At 39.9% G+C, this 21262-nt stretch overlaps 1 protein-coding gene across 3 annotated transcripts in view; it reads left to right on the plus strand.

The window, feature by feature from the left end:
* cntn4 (contactin 4) overlaps positions 1–21262 on the plus strand; it is a 250708-nt gene that overhangs the window by 216887 nt on the left and 12559 nt on the right. For 2 of the 3 annotated variants that reach the window (XM_081607459.1, XM_008410160.3), the window contains 5 exons: positions 11489–11664; positions 13855–13975; positions 15328–15486; positions 16847–16996; positions 17573–17643. In XM_081607459.1, coding sequence (XP_081463585.1) covers positions 11489–11664; positions 13855–13975; positions 15328–15486; positions 16847–16996; positions 17573–17643 — 677 coding nt within the window. The remainder of the gene's footprint in view (positions 1–11488; positions 11665–13854; positions 13976–15327; positions 15487–16846; positions 16997–17572; positions 17644–21262) is intronic. The other variant, XM_081607460.1, reaches the window with a different exon arrangement.

Genomic DNA, 21262 nt, shown 5'->3' on the forward strand with positions numbered 1-21262 from the left:
TTTAGAAATATACCTTTGATATACACCATCCTGTATTTAATAAATTCATGTTAGACAAGTTTCTGTTTGTGAATATAATTGCTAAAATAAATTAACCTAACTGATGTTCTGATTTATTGAGATCCACCTATTTTCTTTTGTAACAAAGTCTTGCATGTTTCAGAGTGATCAAACTTGCCTTTTCATCTCTTGGGTTTTGTGACCAGGTTGCATGTTGTAGATATAAACCTGTAAACAGACTCTGTCAAATCCCCTCTTTTTTATTCTCCACCTGAGAGAGAACATGTCTGAGCATAACTGCACCTGAACATCCAGCTCTTATTGATTCTCCATCTTTAGGGGAAGGACATACAAAAGTCAAAGAAAAAAAATCCATTAAAATGATACCTAAAAAATAAAAAATCCCTGGCCTACATGCTTAAAATTGATGTAAGCTTTCCATCATTCTCTGAAGTAAAATTATTTTTTTCTATATAAAGTCAGAGCTTTCTTCTTGTGGGGTTTATGATTTTTGTTCCAAGGTTCAGTACATTTAATAGTCTTTCTTCTTCGGTCTATAAAATCCTGTGAAATGCAGTGTCAATACCACAGTAGCCTGCTATAACAGAACTTTTAGTTCTCCAATTATCCACGTCGTTTCTATAAAAAGGTGTTTTTAATTGACTTCTCCCTACAAGCAAGCAAAACAATAATAAACTTAAAAATAATAATTTGTCCAAATGAATAACTCCAAGAAGAATATTCCACTTTGTATCTCTACATTAGTTCTCTTTTTACTGAAGAACACATCACATAATGGAATTTTAAATAAGTCCCAACTGGCGTGTTCTTCTGCAAATCACTATCAAGGCATGTTTCCATTTTCTGTTGAATTATAAAAGGTAAAATCCATCTATTATGAATGCTTAAAAGTCAGCAGCAGTTGGGGATGTTGGGAGCGCTCATGCTGCTCATTTACATGGACGCCCAACAACAGAAATTTTCACAAGCCTTTACTCAATTGAGTTAACAGTGTAGAAATCGATCTGTATAAGTGCAACTTCGGTTTCTGGAGTTTATGTGACAGAGCAGCAAACAGCAAATGGATTGAACTTAAAGCAGGCTTTTTTAGTTACATCGACGTCTCAAACTGCTCTCTGTAATTCTGTGATCGTATAATAGAAGTCAACATACCCCAACAAATTGTCAAAAATATTTTTGACAATATTTTTGACAATATTGTCAAAAACAATATTTTTGACAATATTGTCAAAAATATTGACCTTACTTCCACTACACTGGAAGGTCACATCTGCAAGTTCACAGCCAACTACAATCACTCCATTGCTGCCAAGTTAGCAGCTTTGTCACTATATTTAGCAACGCTTCAGACAAAATAAATTGAGATTAACCAAAATTGGAGTACGGCAGATCCGACTTTTTGAAGGTGGTGATCAGCCAGAAAAGTGCAATTGGTGCACAACTAATTACCAAAGGGACCTTTGGTTGCCTCGCTTTAAAATTCATGTTGCCTTTCCTTAGTTAGGTAAGCCCCTTTAACAAACAAGTTGTTATCGCAATCAGAGTAAAGGGGGGTAAAAACAAATGGTGCCATTTTTCTTTAGTACAAACTTTCAAAGTATACATTTCTGATGAAACGCTGTAGACTTTCGCTGTTTTCTTTTGCTCTTCCTTAGACGCGAGTGAAAGCGGTTCATTCTGTCTCACCTCTTCTAAAGGTGGACAGCCGTTGTTGTTATCATCCCGTTTATTCTCTCGTTCCTCCTGTAAAATGCGTCTTTTATTTGATGGCCTCGCCCGTTTCTGCAGGCTAAAGACGCTTTCTGCTGCCGATGTACAAATGTTTCCTTTATATGATCTGTCACTGCTCATATTGTTTGCTAGACGGGACGAGGTCATTTATACGCGCCACTTCATTGAGGATTGCAAACCTGTTTAGCGGGGGGGGATTTGTGTAGTCGGATCAGCCCTTATGGGAGATGACAGTAGTTTATTCAAATTGACTTTGGTGATATGAACGCCGGAGGGGAGGGGAAAAAAGAAATACCTGTCAAATAGCGTTCGGTGTCTTCTTGTTGTGAATCAGCCACCTAGCAAAGCAGCGGCGGGGCAGATGAGCCCCGTTAATGTTGCCATTATCGCAACACTGGGGGGATATTAGCAGATTAATTGCTCTTGATTATGGATGCGCTCCCTGAATTTTGATCACAGCAGAGCGGAAGCTGTTGCAATTAGGACGGCTGCCGATTACCGCGTATGGCCAACGGAGTTCAGAAGTTGTGAGATCGCATCGCATCGCATCGTTTTCTGTTCGCTCCTCTGGACCATGAAGGCAATTAATCTCCGCAAGCGCCGTGACACATTGTGTTTGCAACTTACTTTAGAGAATATTCCGCGCTCTATCAGGTCCTTGTTGCATTGTGTTCCAGCTGTATTCAAAGATCTAATCGCTTTCTAACCAGCTATATGGCTCCACAAAACTCTTGTATTTTTTTAAGCCGGCTGCCTCCAGCACCACCATGAGGTTTTAAACGGGGTTTTTGAATCTGAACCGCAGAGAAATGATTCACATGAAAGATCTCCTCTCAGGAGTATTTGTTTACCTTATCATCCAGTGCTATGATCAGGTCAGATTTTTAATTTCTCATCAGTTTATGGACAATTACCTTCAAATAGTGCTGCTCTCACCACCAGGGAAACTGTGGAAACGCTCCTGTGGGTCAGTGGCTCATCATCAGGTTTCTGACCAGGCAGGCGTCTGTCTTCAGTCTTTCTCTGTGTCATGGTGTGTTTAGGAGTGTGCCGCATGTGTTTGCTCTGGCAGTTCGCAGCATGCTGAAAACATAAATCCAGACAGACTGTTTTTGAACTGTTGAAGCCTTGGATGAAATGGACACTCTGATTGTTTACTTAACCAATAGGATCCACTTCTGGTTTTCTTTTACTCTAATGAGGCTTGTTGAGCATCATTGAGTTCAGAGTCTGCATCACTTAGACAGATGGGCAAAAGTGTAGAGAAAACTGGATCAAATATGAAAGCAATGGCTATGCTGTAGAAAATAGAGTTGAGCCTAATAGAGTTGAGGTTTTGTTCAGTTTTGTAACTTGGCATACGCTGCCTGTCCATTTCAAAACCAGTTTTGGTCAGCATCTTAGAAATTACTTTGCCGACCTTGAATGTGGATAATACTTTGGTTCCTCCTGGTTGTCCAAACCAATTTGCTTTCTTTGGAGGATAACGATTTGGGTCAGATGGTTGAAACTTGGACCCAGTTAGTTCTTCTAAAGGACAATGCTTTAAAACACCCATCAAAACAGTTTTTGAAGGTTTCTTGGTTTCTCCAAAGACTAAAGCTGAATCCTTCTGAAAGTTTGTAGACTATCCTTCAAAGTTGGGCAGATAACAGAAAACCACTCACTTTACATACAGTAATTCATGCTATTTTATCCTAGAAGACGGTGCAAATATCTGAATAAAATTAGGACAGAAGCTCGTCAATAGCTATAGAAACTTGCAATTAGCATGTTAGTTTCTCTCTGTCTTGCTAAAGGCCTTTTATTCGTACTAACAGGGTTTACGTACATATTAGAACATGTGTGTGTCATTTGCTGTAACTTAGCCACATTTGAAATTAAATTTAGTAAAGTCTTCATTTTGTGCAAAGTGAATTTTATAATTGTGGGTTGCACACACACACCCACGCACACACACACGTTTCCCGGTGAAATGGCCCTGCTTGTTGCTGTTTGCTCCCTTTTTGTTTCTTGAAGACATCAGACCGAAGATGCTTTGATTAGTTTACACACTGATCCTTTTCATGGATTACAAAAACAACCCAAGCGCCTCGCCGTTTGATAACGGCTCAATACTAAATTCGAGCTCTTGCCTTCCAAGCGTACCCTGTCATCCATGTTGAATGGCAGCAACGATGTGAAATTAATGCGATGTGGGATTCCTGACAGCCACATAGAAAAATAATGAGCAGCCATCTGTCAGTAATCACCAGCAGGTTGGTACAGATGTGTCACTGAACACTCAGTGACTACAGTACAGGACGGTTCTTGTATCTATCTGCAGAGCAGTGTTGAAGACAAGAGTCTTTTTCTAGTAAAATCTCTTCCTGAGAAGTCGCTTGATTGCATTTGGAGAAAACGAGTGGGGATCAGAAACAGGTGAGCATGTATTGCACTGGACTGCAGACTAAACGAGGGAAATTAAAACCTGAATGCCTTATTTTTCTTCTAATATTCACATTTTTGCTTAGTGATGAAATGATAACACCAAGGAATGTAAGTCTCTGTTGTCACCAAGGTGATGCCAAATTATTGCAGTGGATTACCTTAAAATAGATGTTTTGAACTTCAGTCTCCACTCTGCTGTCAGATGCAGCTGAACCTTTGAAGAAAAAGCTTTTAACTTGTCAGTGAAACATTTTTTGTTTGCACAACTTTTAGTTTGTCTTCAACCTGGATACGATAGCATGAGTGTTAGTTTAAAAGACTTAGCAGCCCATCGTGGCCTTTGACTTGGCCATGCTCTAGTCATTCCATTCTTATGACTTCAAACCACTTTCCCAGTAGGAGGAAACTACGGGGCCTTTTCCCATTTTGCCATGCGTTGAGCACAAACTTCAAAACATTTTATGTGGATTCTGTGATAAAAATACAAATGTTCTAAAGGTTTGTTAGAGAATACGATGGAGAACAGTGAACTCAGAAAGATAAATTTAAAGAGGAGTTTTGTTGCAAAACTACATTCCACAAAGTAGTTCAGATGTCCTCTAATAAAGAACCTTTTGGAAATTGACAGCATTTAAATATCATACTTTTCATTTAGGCTACATTTCTGTATTAAATAATTTTTTTATTGGTTTGTTGTAATATTCTAATTTTACATGGCATGTTATTATTAACTGTAGGGAACAAATCACAATTAACAGAAGTAGTGTTTCTGTTAATTGAAAGACTAACAGAAAGTTAGTCTTTTTGTTAGTCTTTCAGACAGGCTCTGATTCAGGGGGGGGGGGCGAGTGAGTGAGCGTCGCTCCTTAACCCTGACTTTCCTTCCCTCAGGGGGGGTCTTTTCGAAGCGGATGTTTTCGCATCCACCTGAATAATGTGTAGTTGCGCCACTGCGAGTACTCGACAGTTTTGTAGAAATGTAGTGAAGTTGAAAGTACAGATACTTACTGTAAAATGTAGTGGAGTAAAAGTAGAAAGTATCCATTATTAAATGTACTTAAGTAAAGTACAGATACACAAAAATTACTTCCCACCACTGGTCTGCCCCAGATATTGTATCACTCATGGTTTTGGTGTTGCGAAATTGTGCCCAACTGCTTTCTGGGTAACACAGACCAACCGACACGCTGCCGTCGCAGTCTCTGACTCTCTTCCCCCGCCCCCTGGCTTTAAATGTATAAGGGCTGGTCCCTTGGTAACCCTAGTTGAAGCATCCCGGATGAATGTCTAAAGCCACTTTGTTGGCATAAAGAATGTTAAAAAAAACAGTCCTACTCTGGTCAGAGAGGAGAGCCTTCCGCGACTGGGCCGGGGCGTGGCCAGACGATGGTCACCCTTCTCCGTTCGCGCACAGCATGTTCGTGGAGAGCGTGGTGCTAAATGACCTGCAGACCACCTGATTCTAGACTGTCGATAGATAGATAGGTCAGTCAAACTTTATTAACAAAGCAGCGTTCTGACAACTATCCCAGCATGCACCGCGCGCTTCTTCTACGGGGGAAAATTAAGTTGGCGGCGGCTTACCGTAGTTGCTAGACCTGTTGTGGTTCAATATTGGTCCATATATGTATAAGGCACACCGGATTATAAGGCGCACTGTCGGCTTTTGAGGAAATTGAAGGTTTTTAGGTGCGCCTTACAGTGCGGAAAATACGGTAGCTATGACATTCTTGGGAGTCGCCCAAGTCACTAAAACCAACCTGGTTCAGTCACAAGTGCAAGTTGTAATAAAGAGGAGTGACCGTTAACAGATGTTCCTTGTGGAACTAGAAAATCTTCACCCTGGAGATTTTCTCCAGGGTGAAGAAGGGTGGGACATCTGGATGAAGGTCGTCAGAAACCAGGCCAGTCTTTCTCGACACCAGTTTAAACAGTTTACTTCAGGTCTGGACAGGGTAAATCCCAGCAGATTTAGGAAACTCAATTCACCCATTAGGCGGAGAGCTGGTAGCACATCTCCTTCCTCTCAGAAGGGGAAGTAGAGAGAGAAGGGGGCGGGGGACGTTGCGCAACAACAACATGAACGTTCATTGAGTCTCACCATCCAGTCAAAATGACTTTATCAGTGCAGAACTGATGAAGACATACCCCAAAGACCTGAATGGAGTTAGTGAAGCGGAATACAAATGCATAAGACACTTTTTAGACGTTAGTTGTAAAATGTCCCCCTTTTTTCCCATGCACCTTTTTCTTCACATCACTTTGTGTTGGTTTATTCCTGAAAATCACAGTAAAACACACAGTGTGACAAAATGGGGAATGCAACTCTAGGTGTGTAAATACATTTTCTGAGTCACTGTACATGCTGTGGTTGCCCATAAGAGTAATGCATCACAACTGCAACTGCAGTCTATTAGAACAGAGGATTATTATTCATAAGGCATTGTGGTGAAACGGCCCACATGAGGCCTGTCAGTGCATCTCAATATGGAGCTAGGAGTCACTACGTAACAGTTAGCTGGCACTGTTTGCCGTTCAATCCTTATTTATTGTTCAGTCGTTTCTTTGAGCGTACCCACTGTGAGCCAGTTTCAGAAAGTCATCAGCTTTAGAATAACACCGAGCTCTGATTCAAGCCGCATCTTATTCATGTAAACATCAAGCGCGACTAGGGTCTTCCGCTTTAGAGCTTTGTCATGTTATGCATTGGTTTGAATCCAGTCTCCTTCACCAAATAAGTTTGTCAGCTGTTTGTATCAACATCAATACCTTCTATTTGGTTATTGTTCAGAACTCTTGAAGCAAAAATGGGATTTTCTGCCTGACTCCTGACAGAGGTATATTCAGCTTGGATATCATGAGGGAACAGCTTGAAATGTAGGTTTATAGGCAGGGGTGAAAGTAAGGGGGTACGGCAGGGTACTGCGTACCCCTAAAAGATTTGACGGGGGTACGCATTACTTGCAAGAGAGGGGAGCGGCTGTCTGCTGTAAAAATATCAATGGGTTCACTGTGCAGCAGTGAGTGCGCCTTTATAGCTCCACTATTGAAAATGAGGCTCTAACATTCACAAATGACAGTGAAATAAAATCCAGTCCAACACCTTGCTTGAGGTGATTCCTCTGGAACCTGTTGGAGGAAAAATATCCCAACTTCAGAAGATGTGCTTTAACCTAACAGAGCTCTGTGGTTCCTCCTGTCAGTATGAGAGTCAGGGTGAGGAGGCGCCATGTTAGGAAGATGAAGTGGAAGCTGATGGTCTTCAGAACAAACAGGTCATGATGCTGGGCTACTGATTATCCCTCTGTCTGGACACAGGATCAATAGAATCAGTTTAAAAGCTAAAATGAATGGTTATATGCCAGACATGGAAAACTGGGATACACTCCATGCCATGATGTTCAGGATTTAGGTCTCATGGCATCTCAAGGTGTGAACATTGCAGCCAGTGGACTGAGAGAGGAAATTCAGCTTTATTTTGTAGCAATTCAAGAGCTACCAGCTTTGATAGCTTCACAAAAACATTCATCAGCACAAAAACTCCAAAGCACACAAAGAAGCAAGTAATATATACTGTACCTAGTAATTCATATTAGTCTGTTAAGGGAAAATATTTTTATATCTTGTTGAGAAATTTTCTCATTATAAGAAGATGCTGCTTCTGAATTGTTTCCTTTCTCAGGCAGCATAACTCTTCCGTACTTAATAAATACTTTGTTTTTTGTGAAATACTGCCCTGGAACTCAATTCTTCATTGCCCAGTTGTGTTTTCATTGCTTTTACACGTTACCACTGGATAGTCAAGTGTCTTTGAGAACTGCTTCTAGCACTAATGCTAGCTACCTGGGCTAGCTAGGTGAGAAAATGTGAAACAAGGAGTGATTTTACGAAGTACAGCACAACAAACTTCTCCAAAATGTCTTACATGTAGAACTGTTTGTGACAGTAATGCTAACATTAGAGCTATTGATTCATTTGAATTTAACGTACTTTTAATACACACTGTTTAATTTCCAAAATGTTGCATGCTTTAATATTGCTACTAAGCACTGTCTGACCTGTGGACCATTTTCTTTTGTCTTTTATCAACTCACCTGAGCTTAATGTTTATGGGTCATTAAGACTCATCTAATTCTCTAATGCTAATTTGGTAGAATAACTTATTTTATCAAACAGTTGTACTACGCTGACAACATGCCAGCTAATCTTAAAACAGCAAGACAACAGAGAGAGTTTAAAGGCCGACTGGCTCTTGCTGCAGTCAAGTTGCATCTGCTGTGCTTACAAAGAAATAATGTCTCTATAGTTGGATCAGATTGTGGTTAGTCTAGGACTGGTCAGGTGAAATGTGGCAGCCTGTGTTTGACCCGCCTTAGCACTGTCCTCAGGTGCCACCCAGTCTGTCACAGTGCATTAACGCCCCTCTGTCCTGCCCGGTCCTGACCCTGCTAAGTGAATGGGTCGCTATCCCCTCGTTTACAGTGGCAGCAGGTAACAAGGCATTATACAAGACAGGAATGAATCAAATTACGCTCATCAGCCTAGCTTGAGCTCCGGCAACCAGCCTGGGTTGTGCATGTAACATGCCACAATGATGACGGTGAAGGATAATAAGCAGGGGAATTTCTACTGTCGTTGTCAGAGTGAATCCCTGGAGGTTGTTAAAGAATACACACTTTGGAAGTCAACATGGAAAGAGTCAGTGTTATGAACAAGGTATTATACCAGGCTATTAACATACTTGGTATTCAGTGTTTTCAAGTAGCACTGTGAAAGTGTCCTAAAGTTTTTTACATTGTGTTAAAACCAGAAACTTCAGTGTAGTTGTTTGTGATTTTATGTGATAGGATAAAACAAATTAGCAAACGACTAGACAAGTGAAAGGAGAATCATACATGGTTTATTTTTGTTGTTGTAAATAAAGCCAGAGTTAATATTTTTACTGAAGTCACCACTGATGGGGTTCTTAGTGTACGTCTCCAGCTTTGTCACTTGGCAAAATTGCTTCAAGATTAGATCAATCTTTTAAGTCTTGCCACAGATTCCCAATTAGATTTATAGTAGGCCTGGACTATTTTATTTCTTCTTAGCAACTTTCTAACACACAAATGTGCTTTGATCTAACCTATTGCAACGTGAACGTCTGCCCCAGCTTTTCTTACAGGATTATCCTTCTTTTACCTCCATCAATCTTCCTGTTAACTCTCTACCTGCTTGACTGTCCTGCTGAAGAGGAGCATCACCACAGCATGACACTGCGTGCCGCCATGTCAGGGAGCAGCAACCTTCACAACTCCAAGTGTCTTATTTTGCTTTTGGTCCAGCACAATATGACTCTTTAAACTGAAGCTGCTCGTTCTTGTAATGCCTACTGAAGAAATCTTTAGATTTTTCAGTTATTAAAAAATAAATTTTGTTTTAAGGTTTAATTTGAGCTGGACAATAAATCAATAAATTATTGGGATGGACACATGATCAATATCAGTAGAAAATACGTCCAATAGAACTCAAATCCAGAACCGCACAGCATTCTGGGGGATGTAGGCAGAGGAGAGGCTTTAGCTGATTCATTTCTCAAGGTCAGCTAAGCAAGGTTGATGGCATCAACTAAGACACAGAGTGAAAATACACATGACCAGATTGGTGGTATTCCAGATATTTAAAACAAAACCACACAGCATTCTGTGATAATAATAATTATATATGTAATTAACAGTATATTAATTATATATAAATAATAAGCGATATTGACTGATATGAAACCTTATATTGTGATATTTTTTGTTCCATATCATTCAGCCTTAGGTTTAATACATTCAGTTTCTATATACTTTTGTACTTTAGTACAAGAAACAGTTGGCAACTTTTTTACAAAAAAATCTTGCTTCTTAAATAAGGATATTCCTTTAATTCTTAGTCATTCTTTGTAAAATATTTCCCATTGAAACATATCTAGGTTTTCATGGTAAGCAGATTCAACAGAGCTCTGAAAGATGTTCAGAGCATTTTTCTGAACATCTTGTGATTTGTGTGAGTCGTGATTTCTTCCTGAAATCACGACTTTCTTCCTGACCTGTTTGTGTGTTAACTTGCAAACAAGCTTAATAACTAGGTGACCTCTGAAAGAGAAGATATATATTTTTTAGAAATCACTTTTGGGAGGTGTTATAAATAGAGGGGTTGACTTTTTGACTTGCTAGCTGTTAGCCATTAGCCTTTCAGACACTTCTCCATCCTTGTGGTTCCTTTGCTTTTCTTTCCCTCACATCATTTCAAGGTAAAATCTCCAAAAACGATTGTGACACATTCTTCTAAAATAAATGTGCTCGTTATCTTTTCAGTTTCTTTTACTTCTTTTTGTTTCTTGAGTTCTTATTCTACAGGACGTACCCAGCTTTCACAACAAAGGCAGACAATAGTTTACACAGAAGCCTTGAATTTATCTTTTTATGGTACTACACCACTTTAGCTGTAGCTCCATCATCCACTATGTCCTTCTAACGGAGCAGCGTACCTCTTGGTGACGATTTTATTGCGTGGGCTACAAAAGCTGCATGTTGATGGTATTTTGTCTACCGGGATGAATCACATTAAAAACGTGTGTGAGAGAAGGAGCCACCAGACAGAAGGTGTCGCATCCACGCTGAATGAGACGCGCACTGCCGGCACTTTCCACACCAGAGTCATTCGCCACGGTTGATTTACTCCACATGCCTGTGTGCTCAGACTCGCAATTTCCAGCAAGTAATCACAGCACCCCCAAGAGGGAGACAGGTGCCGCGCACTCCAAAGAACAAAGATTCACCTTCTCATCTCACCTCTCTCATGTCTTCACAAACTCCTCTTCCGCTGCTCAGAGACAAGTGCAGATAAGGGAAACATGCTTTATTCCCAAGTGTTGGAAACGTTGTGCTACTGCAGGCCTAGAAGCAGAGCAGTGGAGATTAGAGGGATTGCTGTTTACTGCTTTTCCTTTGCGGCGTGTTCAGGGAATTCGCAGCCAGTGGAGGACAGTTCCAGGCTGAGGCTGACAGTGACACATGGCCATTTCCCAGATTTAGGAACGACACTTCTCAGAGTCCCGACAGAGACGAGCCCGGGCTGAAACTCATTCTGCTTATTGTAGCCGTGCAGTCTGAGTTTTGCGGTGCGCTCCTTCCTGTGTATCCCTCTATGAACTGAGTCTGACACATCCATAAGAATGATGGAGTGGCTCGACTGTCTCCGTCACCGCTGTGCAAAAAAAGAAAAAGATAAAAAAGGAAATGGAGAGGTTTGATAAAACACGCCTGACTGTGTGTTTCAGAGCCGACCATCATCACCACGCAGCCCACAACGCTGGACATCACCGTCGGGGAGAGCGTGGTCCTGCCCTGTCAGGTGAGCCACGACCCGTCTCTGGAGCTCAAGTTCACCTGGTTCTTCAACGAGCAGCTCATCCACTTCGGGAGCAACGGCGGATACTTTGAAAAAGTCGGCGGCGTAAGTCCACAATTTGTCTGTGAGCGTTTGAGTGGGCAGTTGGACTTCAGGCTGTATCACGATATTTGACGGTGCTACTGTAAAAACGATAAAAGTGGTGATAATAAATATTTATTAGATCTTTTTTATGACTGTGACTGTGTCACACACACACAAATAGTTTCCTTGAAAAATATTCCTATTGGTAATGTGCTTCTTTGACGCTAGTCACATAAAGAAGCGTGACTTGTACCACTAACCTGCACACTGAAACTGTATTGGTATTTATTGATGATTTGTTAAATAAGCAATGGAAAAACAGTAAAACTATCAATCCTAAGAACAGTTTTGGCTTTTAATTGGAATTTTATCATAACAACAATAACTGAAATCTCATATCATGATAAGAAATTTATCACAATAATTGATAAAAAATACAATAAATGTCCATCCCTACTTTTAAGAAAGAATTATTATTATTATTATCTTATTATCACAAATAACTTAAGCTCCTGTTTACTGTGGTAATGCAGTAGGACAATGATCCAAAAAAGAAACAAAGTAAGGTTCTAAAGTGGCTTAGTCAAAGCCTAGACTTAAATCTGGTTCAGATGCTGTTAAGTTTCCTTAAACAGGTCAACAATGCTAGAAAACTCCAAAGTGAGTGATTTAAAAAAAAGCTAGCATTAACACTGTAGCACTGGTGGAAGTTTTTACTACAGCATAAAAAACTCCCACCAGAAATTGTTCATATTGGTCAACAGTGTATCTTTTACATTATCTTTATTATTCCCGTAGCTACCAAGAGGCATTTGGTAGACATATTATGTCAGGAGTACAGGACATAAAGGTATTAATTTGTTGGTGAGGATATTTGATATTGACCCTTATTAGCCACCGTAGCTCCTTTATCAGCTAGCCACATCAGCTGGACCATACCATTTCTCTACATTATTGTTGGTTCATTTTGGACTGAATTTACATTCAGTAACCCAGCGAGTGTTGATAGAGAAAGAAGTCTTCCTTTCCCCTCCCTACAAAGTTCTGTTCCCACATGTCTGCATTCCTCCATGCTATAGATAGTTTTTCCCCCTACTAGGAGGGATGCTAGCTAGCATCTCCCCACTGTTTGTTAGATAAAGTGCTAATCAAGAACACAAAGCTCCCTGAGGTTTCTGGAAGAATCCTCATTTTATTGGCTCCCCTGTGCTCTGACAGAAGCCTAGGACATAAAATATATTGATTTATTTTTTTTTCCAGCTGCTTTCAGAGACTTCAATGAATAAAGGTTGAGAGGTGACTCCGAAGATTCATTGGTCCATTCACTGCTTCCTTTAGCAGGACCGTAATAAATTCAGCTGCAGTGCAGAGGGAATGTTTGTATCAAGTATATTATTTATGGACAGAAAATTGCTGCCTCTGGCTAATTTTAAAATGAAATTTACATACTCACCCTGCAAACACTCGCAGGTTGCCAGTGGACACTTCAAAAAGGTCTCCAACTCACTGCTCACCTAAACATGCATTTTCTTTTCTTTATGCAACAAATAAGTTCAAGGTTTCTTTATCTACGACCAGCATGAGAAATAAAGAAAGAAAAATTAAAAACACTTTCGCCTTGCTTTTTAGTTTCTGTAATAATTTTAGGTTTCTTGGAGCGTGATTTAAAGTCTCGGCACCTTAATAAATGGCTCTTCATCTCCACTTACATTGATTAAGCCCTTGGCCACTCCTCTGAATTCCCACCATCATTGTGCCACAGCTTTCAGCCATCTTCTATTTATTACTCAACCTGCTCAGCTCCACTCTGATGAAATGATAATGTAGGAGTGGGAATAGTAATTAGAGACAGAATGAAAGGCTCTCTTAAAGGACTAAGTAGCAGACCAGCCATTAGGCTGCTCATATAACATTCTACAGTCCAAATAAGACTCCTAGAGGAAGTGCATTTCTGTAATTACGCAGATGAAGTAAATGCACAGAGCGGCACTCCCATGTCCCATTTGGAAAGTAAGAGGGGAGACTGTGTGTGGACTTATGGATTTATTTTTCAGAACACACACGTATGAAAATGAGCTTTCTTCCTGAGACCGATGGTGTCAGGGGTTGTTGTTTTGTTGTTGTTGTATTTTTGTTTAATTCCAGTAGCTGCAGGGTTACAGTCATGCTTATGAAGGTCTGTCTGCTTTTTGTGTGTGCGCTGAATGACAGCAGCACTCGGCGGGGGACATTATGATTCGGAACATCCAGCTGGGGCATGCAGGGAAGTACACATGCGCTGTGCAGACAAAGGTGGACAGCATCTCCATAGCGGTGGACCTGGTTGTCCGAGGTAAGTTGAGGAATACGGACTTTAAATTGTATCACAGTATTTGGCTGAACTGTTGAGTATTTATTATATCTTTTTTTTAGGAAACTTAATTAAGAAATTTAATTAAAATGAATGAATAAACTTGTTCATGTGATAAGTCATTACAAATCATGGCAGGGATGGATGTAAACAGTTATAGTAGATATATTCATAATTCATCCATGGAGCTAGTGCTCATCGTCTACCAGCCAATCAGAGGAGACGTCGGCATTTTATTCAGACGTTGGAGCGACAAGCCCCGCCTACTTGGGAGCAACTCTGTATGTGGCATTTTGGGGAAATCATAGTTTCCCCAAAATCATAGTTTGGGGAAATCATCACACAGTTTTTATGAACTTTTATGAACCAGAACTCTCATAAAGTTTTTATGATGAGAGTTCTGGTGGAGCCAGCTGCGCATTGAAAATACTAAAACAAACCGTCATCCTCCTACAAGTCCCCGTCGTGTTCTTTATCTTTTCCACCAGTAGTAACACCCGGCTGTTGATCACCTGACTCCTTTGAGCAATATTATTTTCATAATTTCAATTTGTGCAGATTTATGGCTGATGGAAATGCAGGGAGCATGTCAAAGCAACTATAATTCTATAAGAACTGTAGCACTATTTTTAAATTGTGGTAAATAAAGCATTCTCATTTCTAATAATGCCTTTTTAGGACACCAGTCACATGAAGTGTGATTTCTACAGGTAGACTGAGTGGTCAATTTTATTGATATGTATTGATGCTTTTGTTGAACAAACAGTGGAGAAAATGGTAAAACTAACAACCCTGACAATACGGACAGTTTTTAGCGGGGAGGAGGTGGAGAAAGGGGGCAGGACACTATTAATTGCAATTCATTGTGGCAACGATTATTCAAAACTCTACTAATGATAAGAAATTATTCACAATAAATGATATAATAATATAATTCATTGTATTATGTAAAATCAACTTTTGTTGATTTTACATCATGTTACAATGTTCTTCCTTCATCAAAAACATTTATACAGCACATATTGCTGCCCTTTTAACCACATTCAGACTTTGTTAAATAGTTTAATTATGCATGGTTTATCCACTAATAAAGAAGTAAAGTATTGGCAAGTTAAAGGTTCTCTGTTCAAGACTTAAAGAAAATTTACAATCTAATTAGAGCGAATGTCTCCCTAAGGGTTCACGCTGAACTGACTTTGCTGCCATTGCCGCCGGTGCTAAAACCTCCCATCTTTCTGACTCCTCCCGATTTACATTTCCTTCCCCACATCTCCCCTCTTCTCTGTCTCTCTCTATATATCGTTTTCTCCCTGCCTGACTACGGCATCCATCAGGTCCCCCAGACCCCCCCACCAGCATCCAAGTAGAAGAAATCACTGATACCACGGCCTCTCTGTCCTGGAGACCCGGTCCCGATAATCACAGTCCAATTACGGCATACACCATCCAGGCCAGGACACCGTTCTCCCTGGGGTGGCAGGCTGTCACCACAGGTAAGCTCTCTCCAACCAGCCGTGGCCTCTTCCAGTCCACCTGGACGAGAACTCCGCTCGTGGTTTCTACTCAGCCCTGGGAAAATATTAGAAGTGTAATTTCCTGCTGCGGCACCAAATGCCGCACTATGGTTGCCGGGATCATTGACCGCTGTATTATCGGACTCCTGGGAGCCCTGAAACATGGATCTCTTCCTGATGAAAAAGCACGTTGCCAAGGCTGTAATATGATAGTGTAGTTACATAGCACATTTTTTTAATGGGACTCTTACTATTCATGCATTATCGGTAAAATGTGCTTTTATCCTACACCTTATACCCTCCTTTACTGATAGTTTTTTTTTTTTTTTGCACCTGATGGACTCTCTGAGTATCTGATATACTCTTCCTGCACTCTTGGATCTGCAGTTCTTCATTCATATATTAAAGAACACATTGAACACTGTAGGTGGAGAAAGATATTGTTACCTTTAATGCACTCATCTCCATTTGCACAAAATATTCTGTGTCTTGTGGTAATTACACACATTTCACACAGAGTTTACGAAATCAAGCTAGATTTCGGGATTAGATTTCTGTATAATTTTTCATGTATCTGCAGGATTTATTTGTTCCTTCCACTTCCCAGTTGTGCGTTACTACCTGGTGGTCGATTCCATAAAACCCCCCAAAAAAGCATCTAAGTTTATGGCTGAAATGTTCAAGTGGTGTTGATACTTTGCAAATCTTAACATACACATAGCTGCACACAAAGGCATATAGGGCTGAAACGATTAATCGGATTAATTGTGATTAATTAATTATTGAAATAATAGTCAACTAATTTAAAATAAAACAGGCCATTTACTGAAATAACAACATACTCAAAGCAGTAATTAAGCCAAAAACTGTGCAGAAAGTAGATACATTTTGCATTTAAGATTAAAAAACCCTTAGTCTGTAAATCTGTTCTGCCCAAAACTACTCAAGTAGCAAAGTCTTAGCTTCACCTCAGTCAAATTCTGTACAAGAAAATCTCCAATTAATCATCTTTTGCTGTCCAATTATTAATCAGTTAATCCAAAAATTAACCAGCAGATCAGCCCCATGTCGTATTGATGTTAAGTGAAGCAGAAAGGGTTGATCTTTGCACATGTTGTTAGCTGCAGATGCATCCTTTGGTATAAATTAACAAGCATAAAGAATTGCTGCATTTAGGCTTTTAATTTAAAAAGAAATTGAATTATTTGATTGTTTACATACTTCTATGCATTTTCAGTATAGCATAAAAAAGATTTAAATGTTTAAATAAAAAATCTTCAGAATATGCCAATTTTCTTTTAGCTCGTTTTAACTGGAGACGCTCTGTGTTTTCTGCCAGTTCCTGACGTGGTTGGTGGCCACCAGCTGACCGCTGCTGTAACAGAGCTGAGCCCTTGGGTGGAGTACGAGTTCCGAGTTCTGGCAAGCAACAGAGTCGGGACCGGTGAACCCAGCAAGCCCTCAAAACAAGCGAGGACGAAGAGCACAAGTATGAAAAGTCTATTTCGGTGTAGGTCTGGTAAAACATGAGAACATGTGGTTGGATAAATTGGACTAAAAGTTATTCATAGGTTTGAGAAATGATCAAAAACAGTCGCAAAAAACAGATGGCAGAAAGCTTTGAAGCAAGCAAATGACTTTCATAATTCCATATTTTCTTAGATTTAAAAAAAAAAAGTGATACATTTTAAATGCAAACATTCGAAGATAGTTGAAAATCTATATGTAGACTGACATTGAAATAAAACCATAAATACAAGTGGGAATGTTGCGTTTTCAGAACTGAACTTCTATAAAGTTCAGTTCATATTCTTTTAAAATAGAATATAATCTATTTTAAAAGTCCTAATCATAGATGAAACTGTTGATGCATGCAGGACTTAACCCAACTTTAAAAGCGACTTCCAATGTTTTGCTACTTTTCTTACATCTTTTATTGTTGCTGGACTCCTCAGGTGCAGGAAGTTGCCTTTTTTTTTTACTGTATAAAAAATAAAAACAGAAAATGTTGAAGTTTTCTTTCAGAGTTCCAAGGTGACTGAGCCGATATGTTTTCCCCCCACAGCTCCGAAGGTCACACCGGCTAATATGAGCGGAGGAGGAGGCAGTCGCTCCGAATTAGTCATCACATGGGAGGTAAGCAAGCTCTCTCAGGAACCCTCTCACCCATGGAGGAGGCCGCCAGACGCCATTACTCTCTTTGGGTGTGGGCCCCCATTTCATTAATAACCAGTGAACGGCCTAATGTATGGCGTTTCATTTTTAAGAACACAGAGGCAATAACTGCAGCTGTCACCCCCGAGGGGGAGAGAAAAATGCTTTTGAGGTTTCAATGAGATAATTAAAGTCATAGTTTGTTCAAAGTCACAACTTTTTGTTTCTAGATAATTTTCCTTTTGCGTCTTGCCTTTGTGTTTTATCAGCTGGCATTCAAATTGCTGTTTATTCAGCACAATGAATCAGTGCTGATGTTTCCGAACACAAAAGCTCCATTATAGTAAAACATCTACTTAACAAAGCTGCCCTTCATCAACCAAGGAAATTCTTTGGGTGTTTTTCCTTTTGACCCAGAAGAAGGGATGAAAAGTGGTTAGACTTAAATTTTGTTGTCTAAAATGAATGGAAGTAAATACAGTGTGATCATAAATACAAGCTTGTGGGTACATTTATACTTTCTTAGTTATCCTAATTAGGACCATTTTGAGCATATTTTCTAACCCTCTGAATACCAATGGGCCTTTGGTGGACCAAATTCCTGTCCTAATACAGTGGACTGCCTTGATTAGGTTTAAGATTCATGTTTAGAGGTATGATGTGAATTAGGTTTTGGCTAAGGTTAAGGTTAGGAACATAATAGTAATGGTTAGGGTGAGGGACAATGTCTGAGTTAGGCATAAATGCAGTTACTAAAGTGAATGGAGTACAAAATCTTAATATGGGTAGAAATACAAATGCGTGTGTGTATACCTGTTTATGTTATCTACTTGGACCTTTGTTGTACATCTACTATCCTTCTGAAGGACAGTAGGCCTTATGGCAGTGGTCCCCAAACTTTTTCCTGTAAGGGCCACATAACTTTTTCCTTCTCTGGTGGGAGTCAGTTTGTAACAGAAAAAGTGTGACGATTGCAGGAGTGCCTAAATGTAAAAATATTTTGTTTTCCAGAAAGTGCAATCAAATAACTCTCTCTGGGTTCTTCACAGAACAAGTCAGGAAATAAATAATAACACTATTAATGAAATAAATAATAACCAAACAACCCTCTCTGGGTTCTTCGCAGAAAAAATCCAGGAAGGATTGTAGTCCGTATTTTCCGAACTATGAGCCGCACTGGATTATAAGCCACAACCCCAAAGTTTGTTTTTTTTTAAACCAGTAGACATACACGTCTATATGGAAGCCCATTTCCGCCACTCTGTTAAAAAAATACATAATAATTATCTCATTATTTTGAGATAATTTATTTTATTTTTTTAACAGAGTGACAGAAATGGACTTCCATACATCTAAGCCTCAGATATCTCTGCCGCTCCAGGTTTTCCTCAACAATGCAGCAGCAGAGGGGGGCGGACACCCAAAATTTGAGTCATAACAGTTCAATTGAATATCACATTTGTTATGGTTGAAAAAGAAAAAGTTGCCAAGATTTAACAGAACTGATTACGGTAGTTTCCGGTAACAGTAAAAGTGCTGATCCTTCGTGTCTGTTACTAGCACATGCTAAATCCAGTGGTCCCCAACCTGTTTATTACTGCGGACCGTCAAGACCGCTCATTTTGTTGCGGCCCGGGAGAGGGGGAGCGGGATGGGGGAATGAACAGTCAGATAAGGCTTCTACATGTTGGTGTTCCCACTAAATACTGAATAAAATGCCCTATTGGGTTGTCTTGGCCCTTTTATCGCAACCTGTGGGGTTTTCCCTGACTGGGAACGAGAATACAACCTGTGGAATGTGACAGGTAGCCAATCAAAAATCGCAGTGACGTAAGAACAGAGGGGAATCCCAAACAGCTGATATATGAGCAACTGAGAGTCTGGTGGATATCGGAGATGACATGTGGAAATGTTTATTATTAAATCTAAAGGTCATTATTATGTTTATTCAGTTAAAAATGTTAACTATGAAAACATATTCACCTCCAAATCATAGTGCAGCAGATAGAGCGGCTGCTCCCGTCGTCTTTCATCCACCGCCTTTTCTTTTTATTACATCTTTTATCTCTTAAAACGACTCCACAAACTATCACTATTGCTTCTACATCATCATCCGTGTTTGGTTATTCTAAATTCCCGCTATGTTGGGGGTTTTACTGGATTATCCTCTGGAATCGGGATGTTCGTGACTGGAATCGGTTCCTGCCGTGTGGCTGAACACGAACCGATCAAACCTGTTGTACTTTTATCAGCTCTGTGATCACGGAGGTTTGGAGAATCGGCCGACAATTCTTAAATCTTGCCGTCTAAACCAGACTTAAGACTCAAAAGCTCTACTCGTCTCCTCTTGACCACTGCCCAAACGCTCTGACTCTGGTCGCTATGTTAACGTTTATATATCCCTTCAAAATAAGATAAGGTACAGATGCGCCACAAAAATGAACATTTTACTTTTGTGAAAATTTTAACTCACGATAATAACTAACGGGAGCCCTGAGCTTGTTTCTCTGCAACGAGACGGTTCCATCTGGGAGTGATGAGAGACAATAACACCCGAAGTGTTGCTTATATCCACAGCCTGTTGGTCTCTACGTGGCAAAGCAGTTTGAAGCTTCATTGCCTCATTAGCAGCCGGTCGCCGCATGTTACGCAGAGCGGGCTTGTAATGTGGGACTCACCTACCGGTCCGGGATAAATCCATTCTGCTGTCTCTTCTCTGGGCCTTTTCCCCTTTGCAAAGAAACTTTCCAAAGACATCTGATCTGTTTCCTACTCATTTTGCTGCTTATGGGCTCGATGTTGGCACAAGTAAACAGACTTCCAATGATTCACTTTCTGCTAAAGAGCCCCCTGGTGGTTAAAGAAAAATCCACATATCCACATCCACGGCTTGCAGTCCAGAAAATACGGTATATGAAAAAAAATCTAAATGCTCTATGGTATTGTTCAGGAGGCCGGACAAAATGTGGGGGCGGGCCGGATCCGGCCCGCGGCTGTAGTTTGGGGACCAGTGCCTTATGGGGACCAAAGCCAAGTTGCAATACGTCACACCCCAATTTTTAGGTTAGAGTTAGAGGTTTGGTGTGAATTAAGTTCAGGCTATGGTTGGGTAATGCTAACATGTATGGATAGGCATAAATGATACTAAAATAAATGATACTAAAATGAATGGAATTATCTATAGATTTCTTACAATTTGTGTCTACATGAATAACTAGTATAATTTTGGACAACATTATTTCATTTCTACCTCTGCATTATTTATAAATCAGGAGTTAGTTTTTTTTTCTTATATATGTTTCTTTGTACCTATTCAAAAACTCTGGAGGTCCTCTTTGTAAACTACAATATGTATAATGTAATGTGAATTACATTGTGTAAATGTGAGTTTGTAACAAAATAGTCTCAGACTTGAAAAATGAGGCAGCAGCACATTAATCAAACAGAAAGATTAAAAGCATCACTTAATTAACTCTAATCTAGTGGAATTAACCTCCAGATTAACAGTGTTTTACAAATGACAACATTTTGATTTACAAATCTCTTTGCAGTTTAGTTATTAGAAAAAGAAAACAGGACCAAAAATATCATTTTTGCTTTT

The sequence above is a fragment of the Poecilia reticulata genome, chromosome 5 (assembly GCF_904066995.2).
Source record: "Poecilia reticulata chromosome 5, P_reticulata-male-v2, whole genome shotgun sequence".
NCBI classification, from domain to species: Eukaryota; Metazoa; Chordata; class Actinopteri; order Cyprinodontiformes; family Poeciliidae; genus Poecilia; species Poecilia reticulata.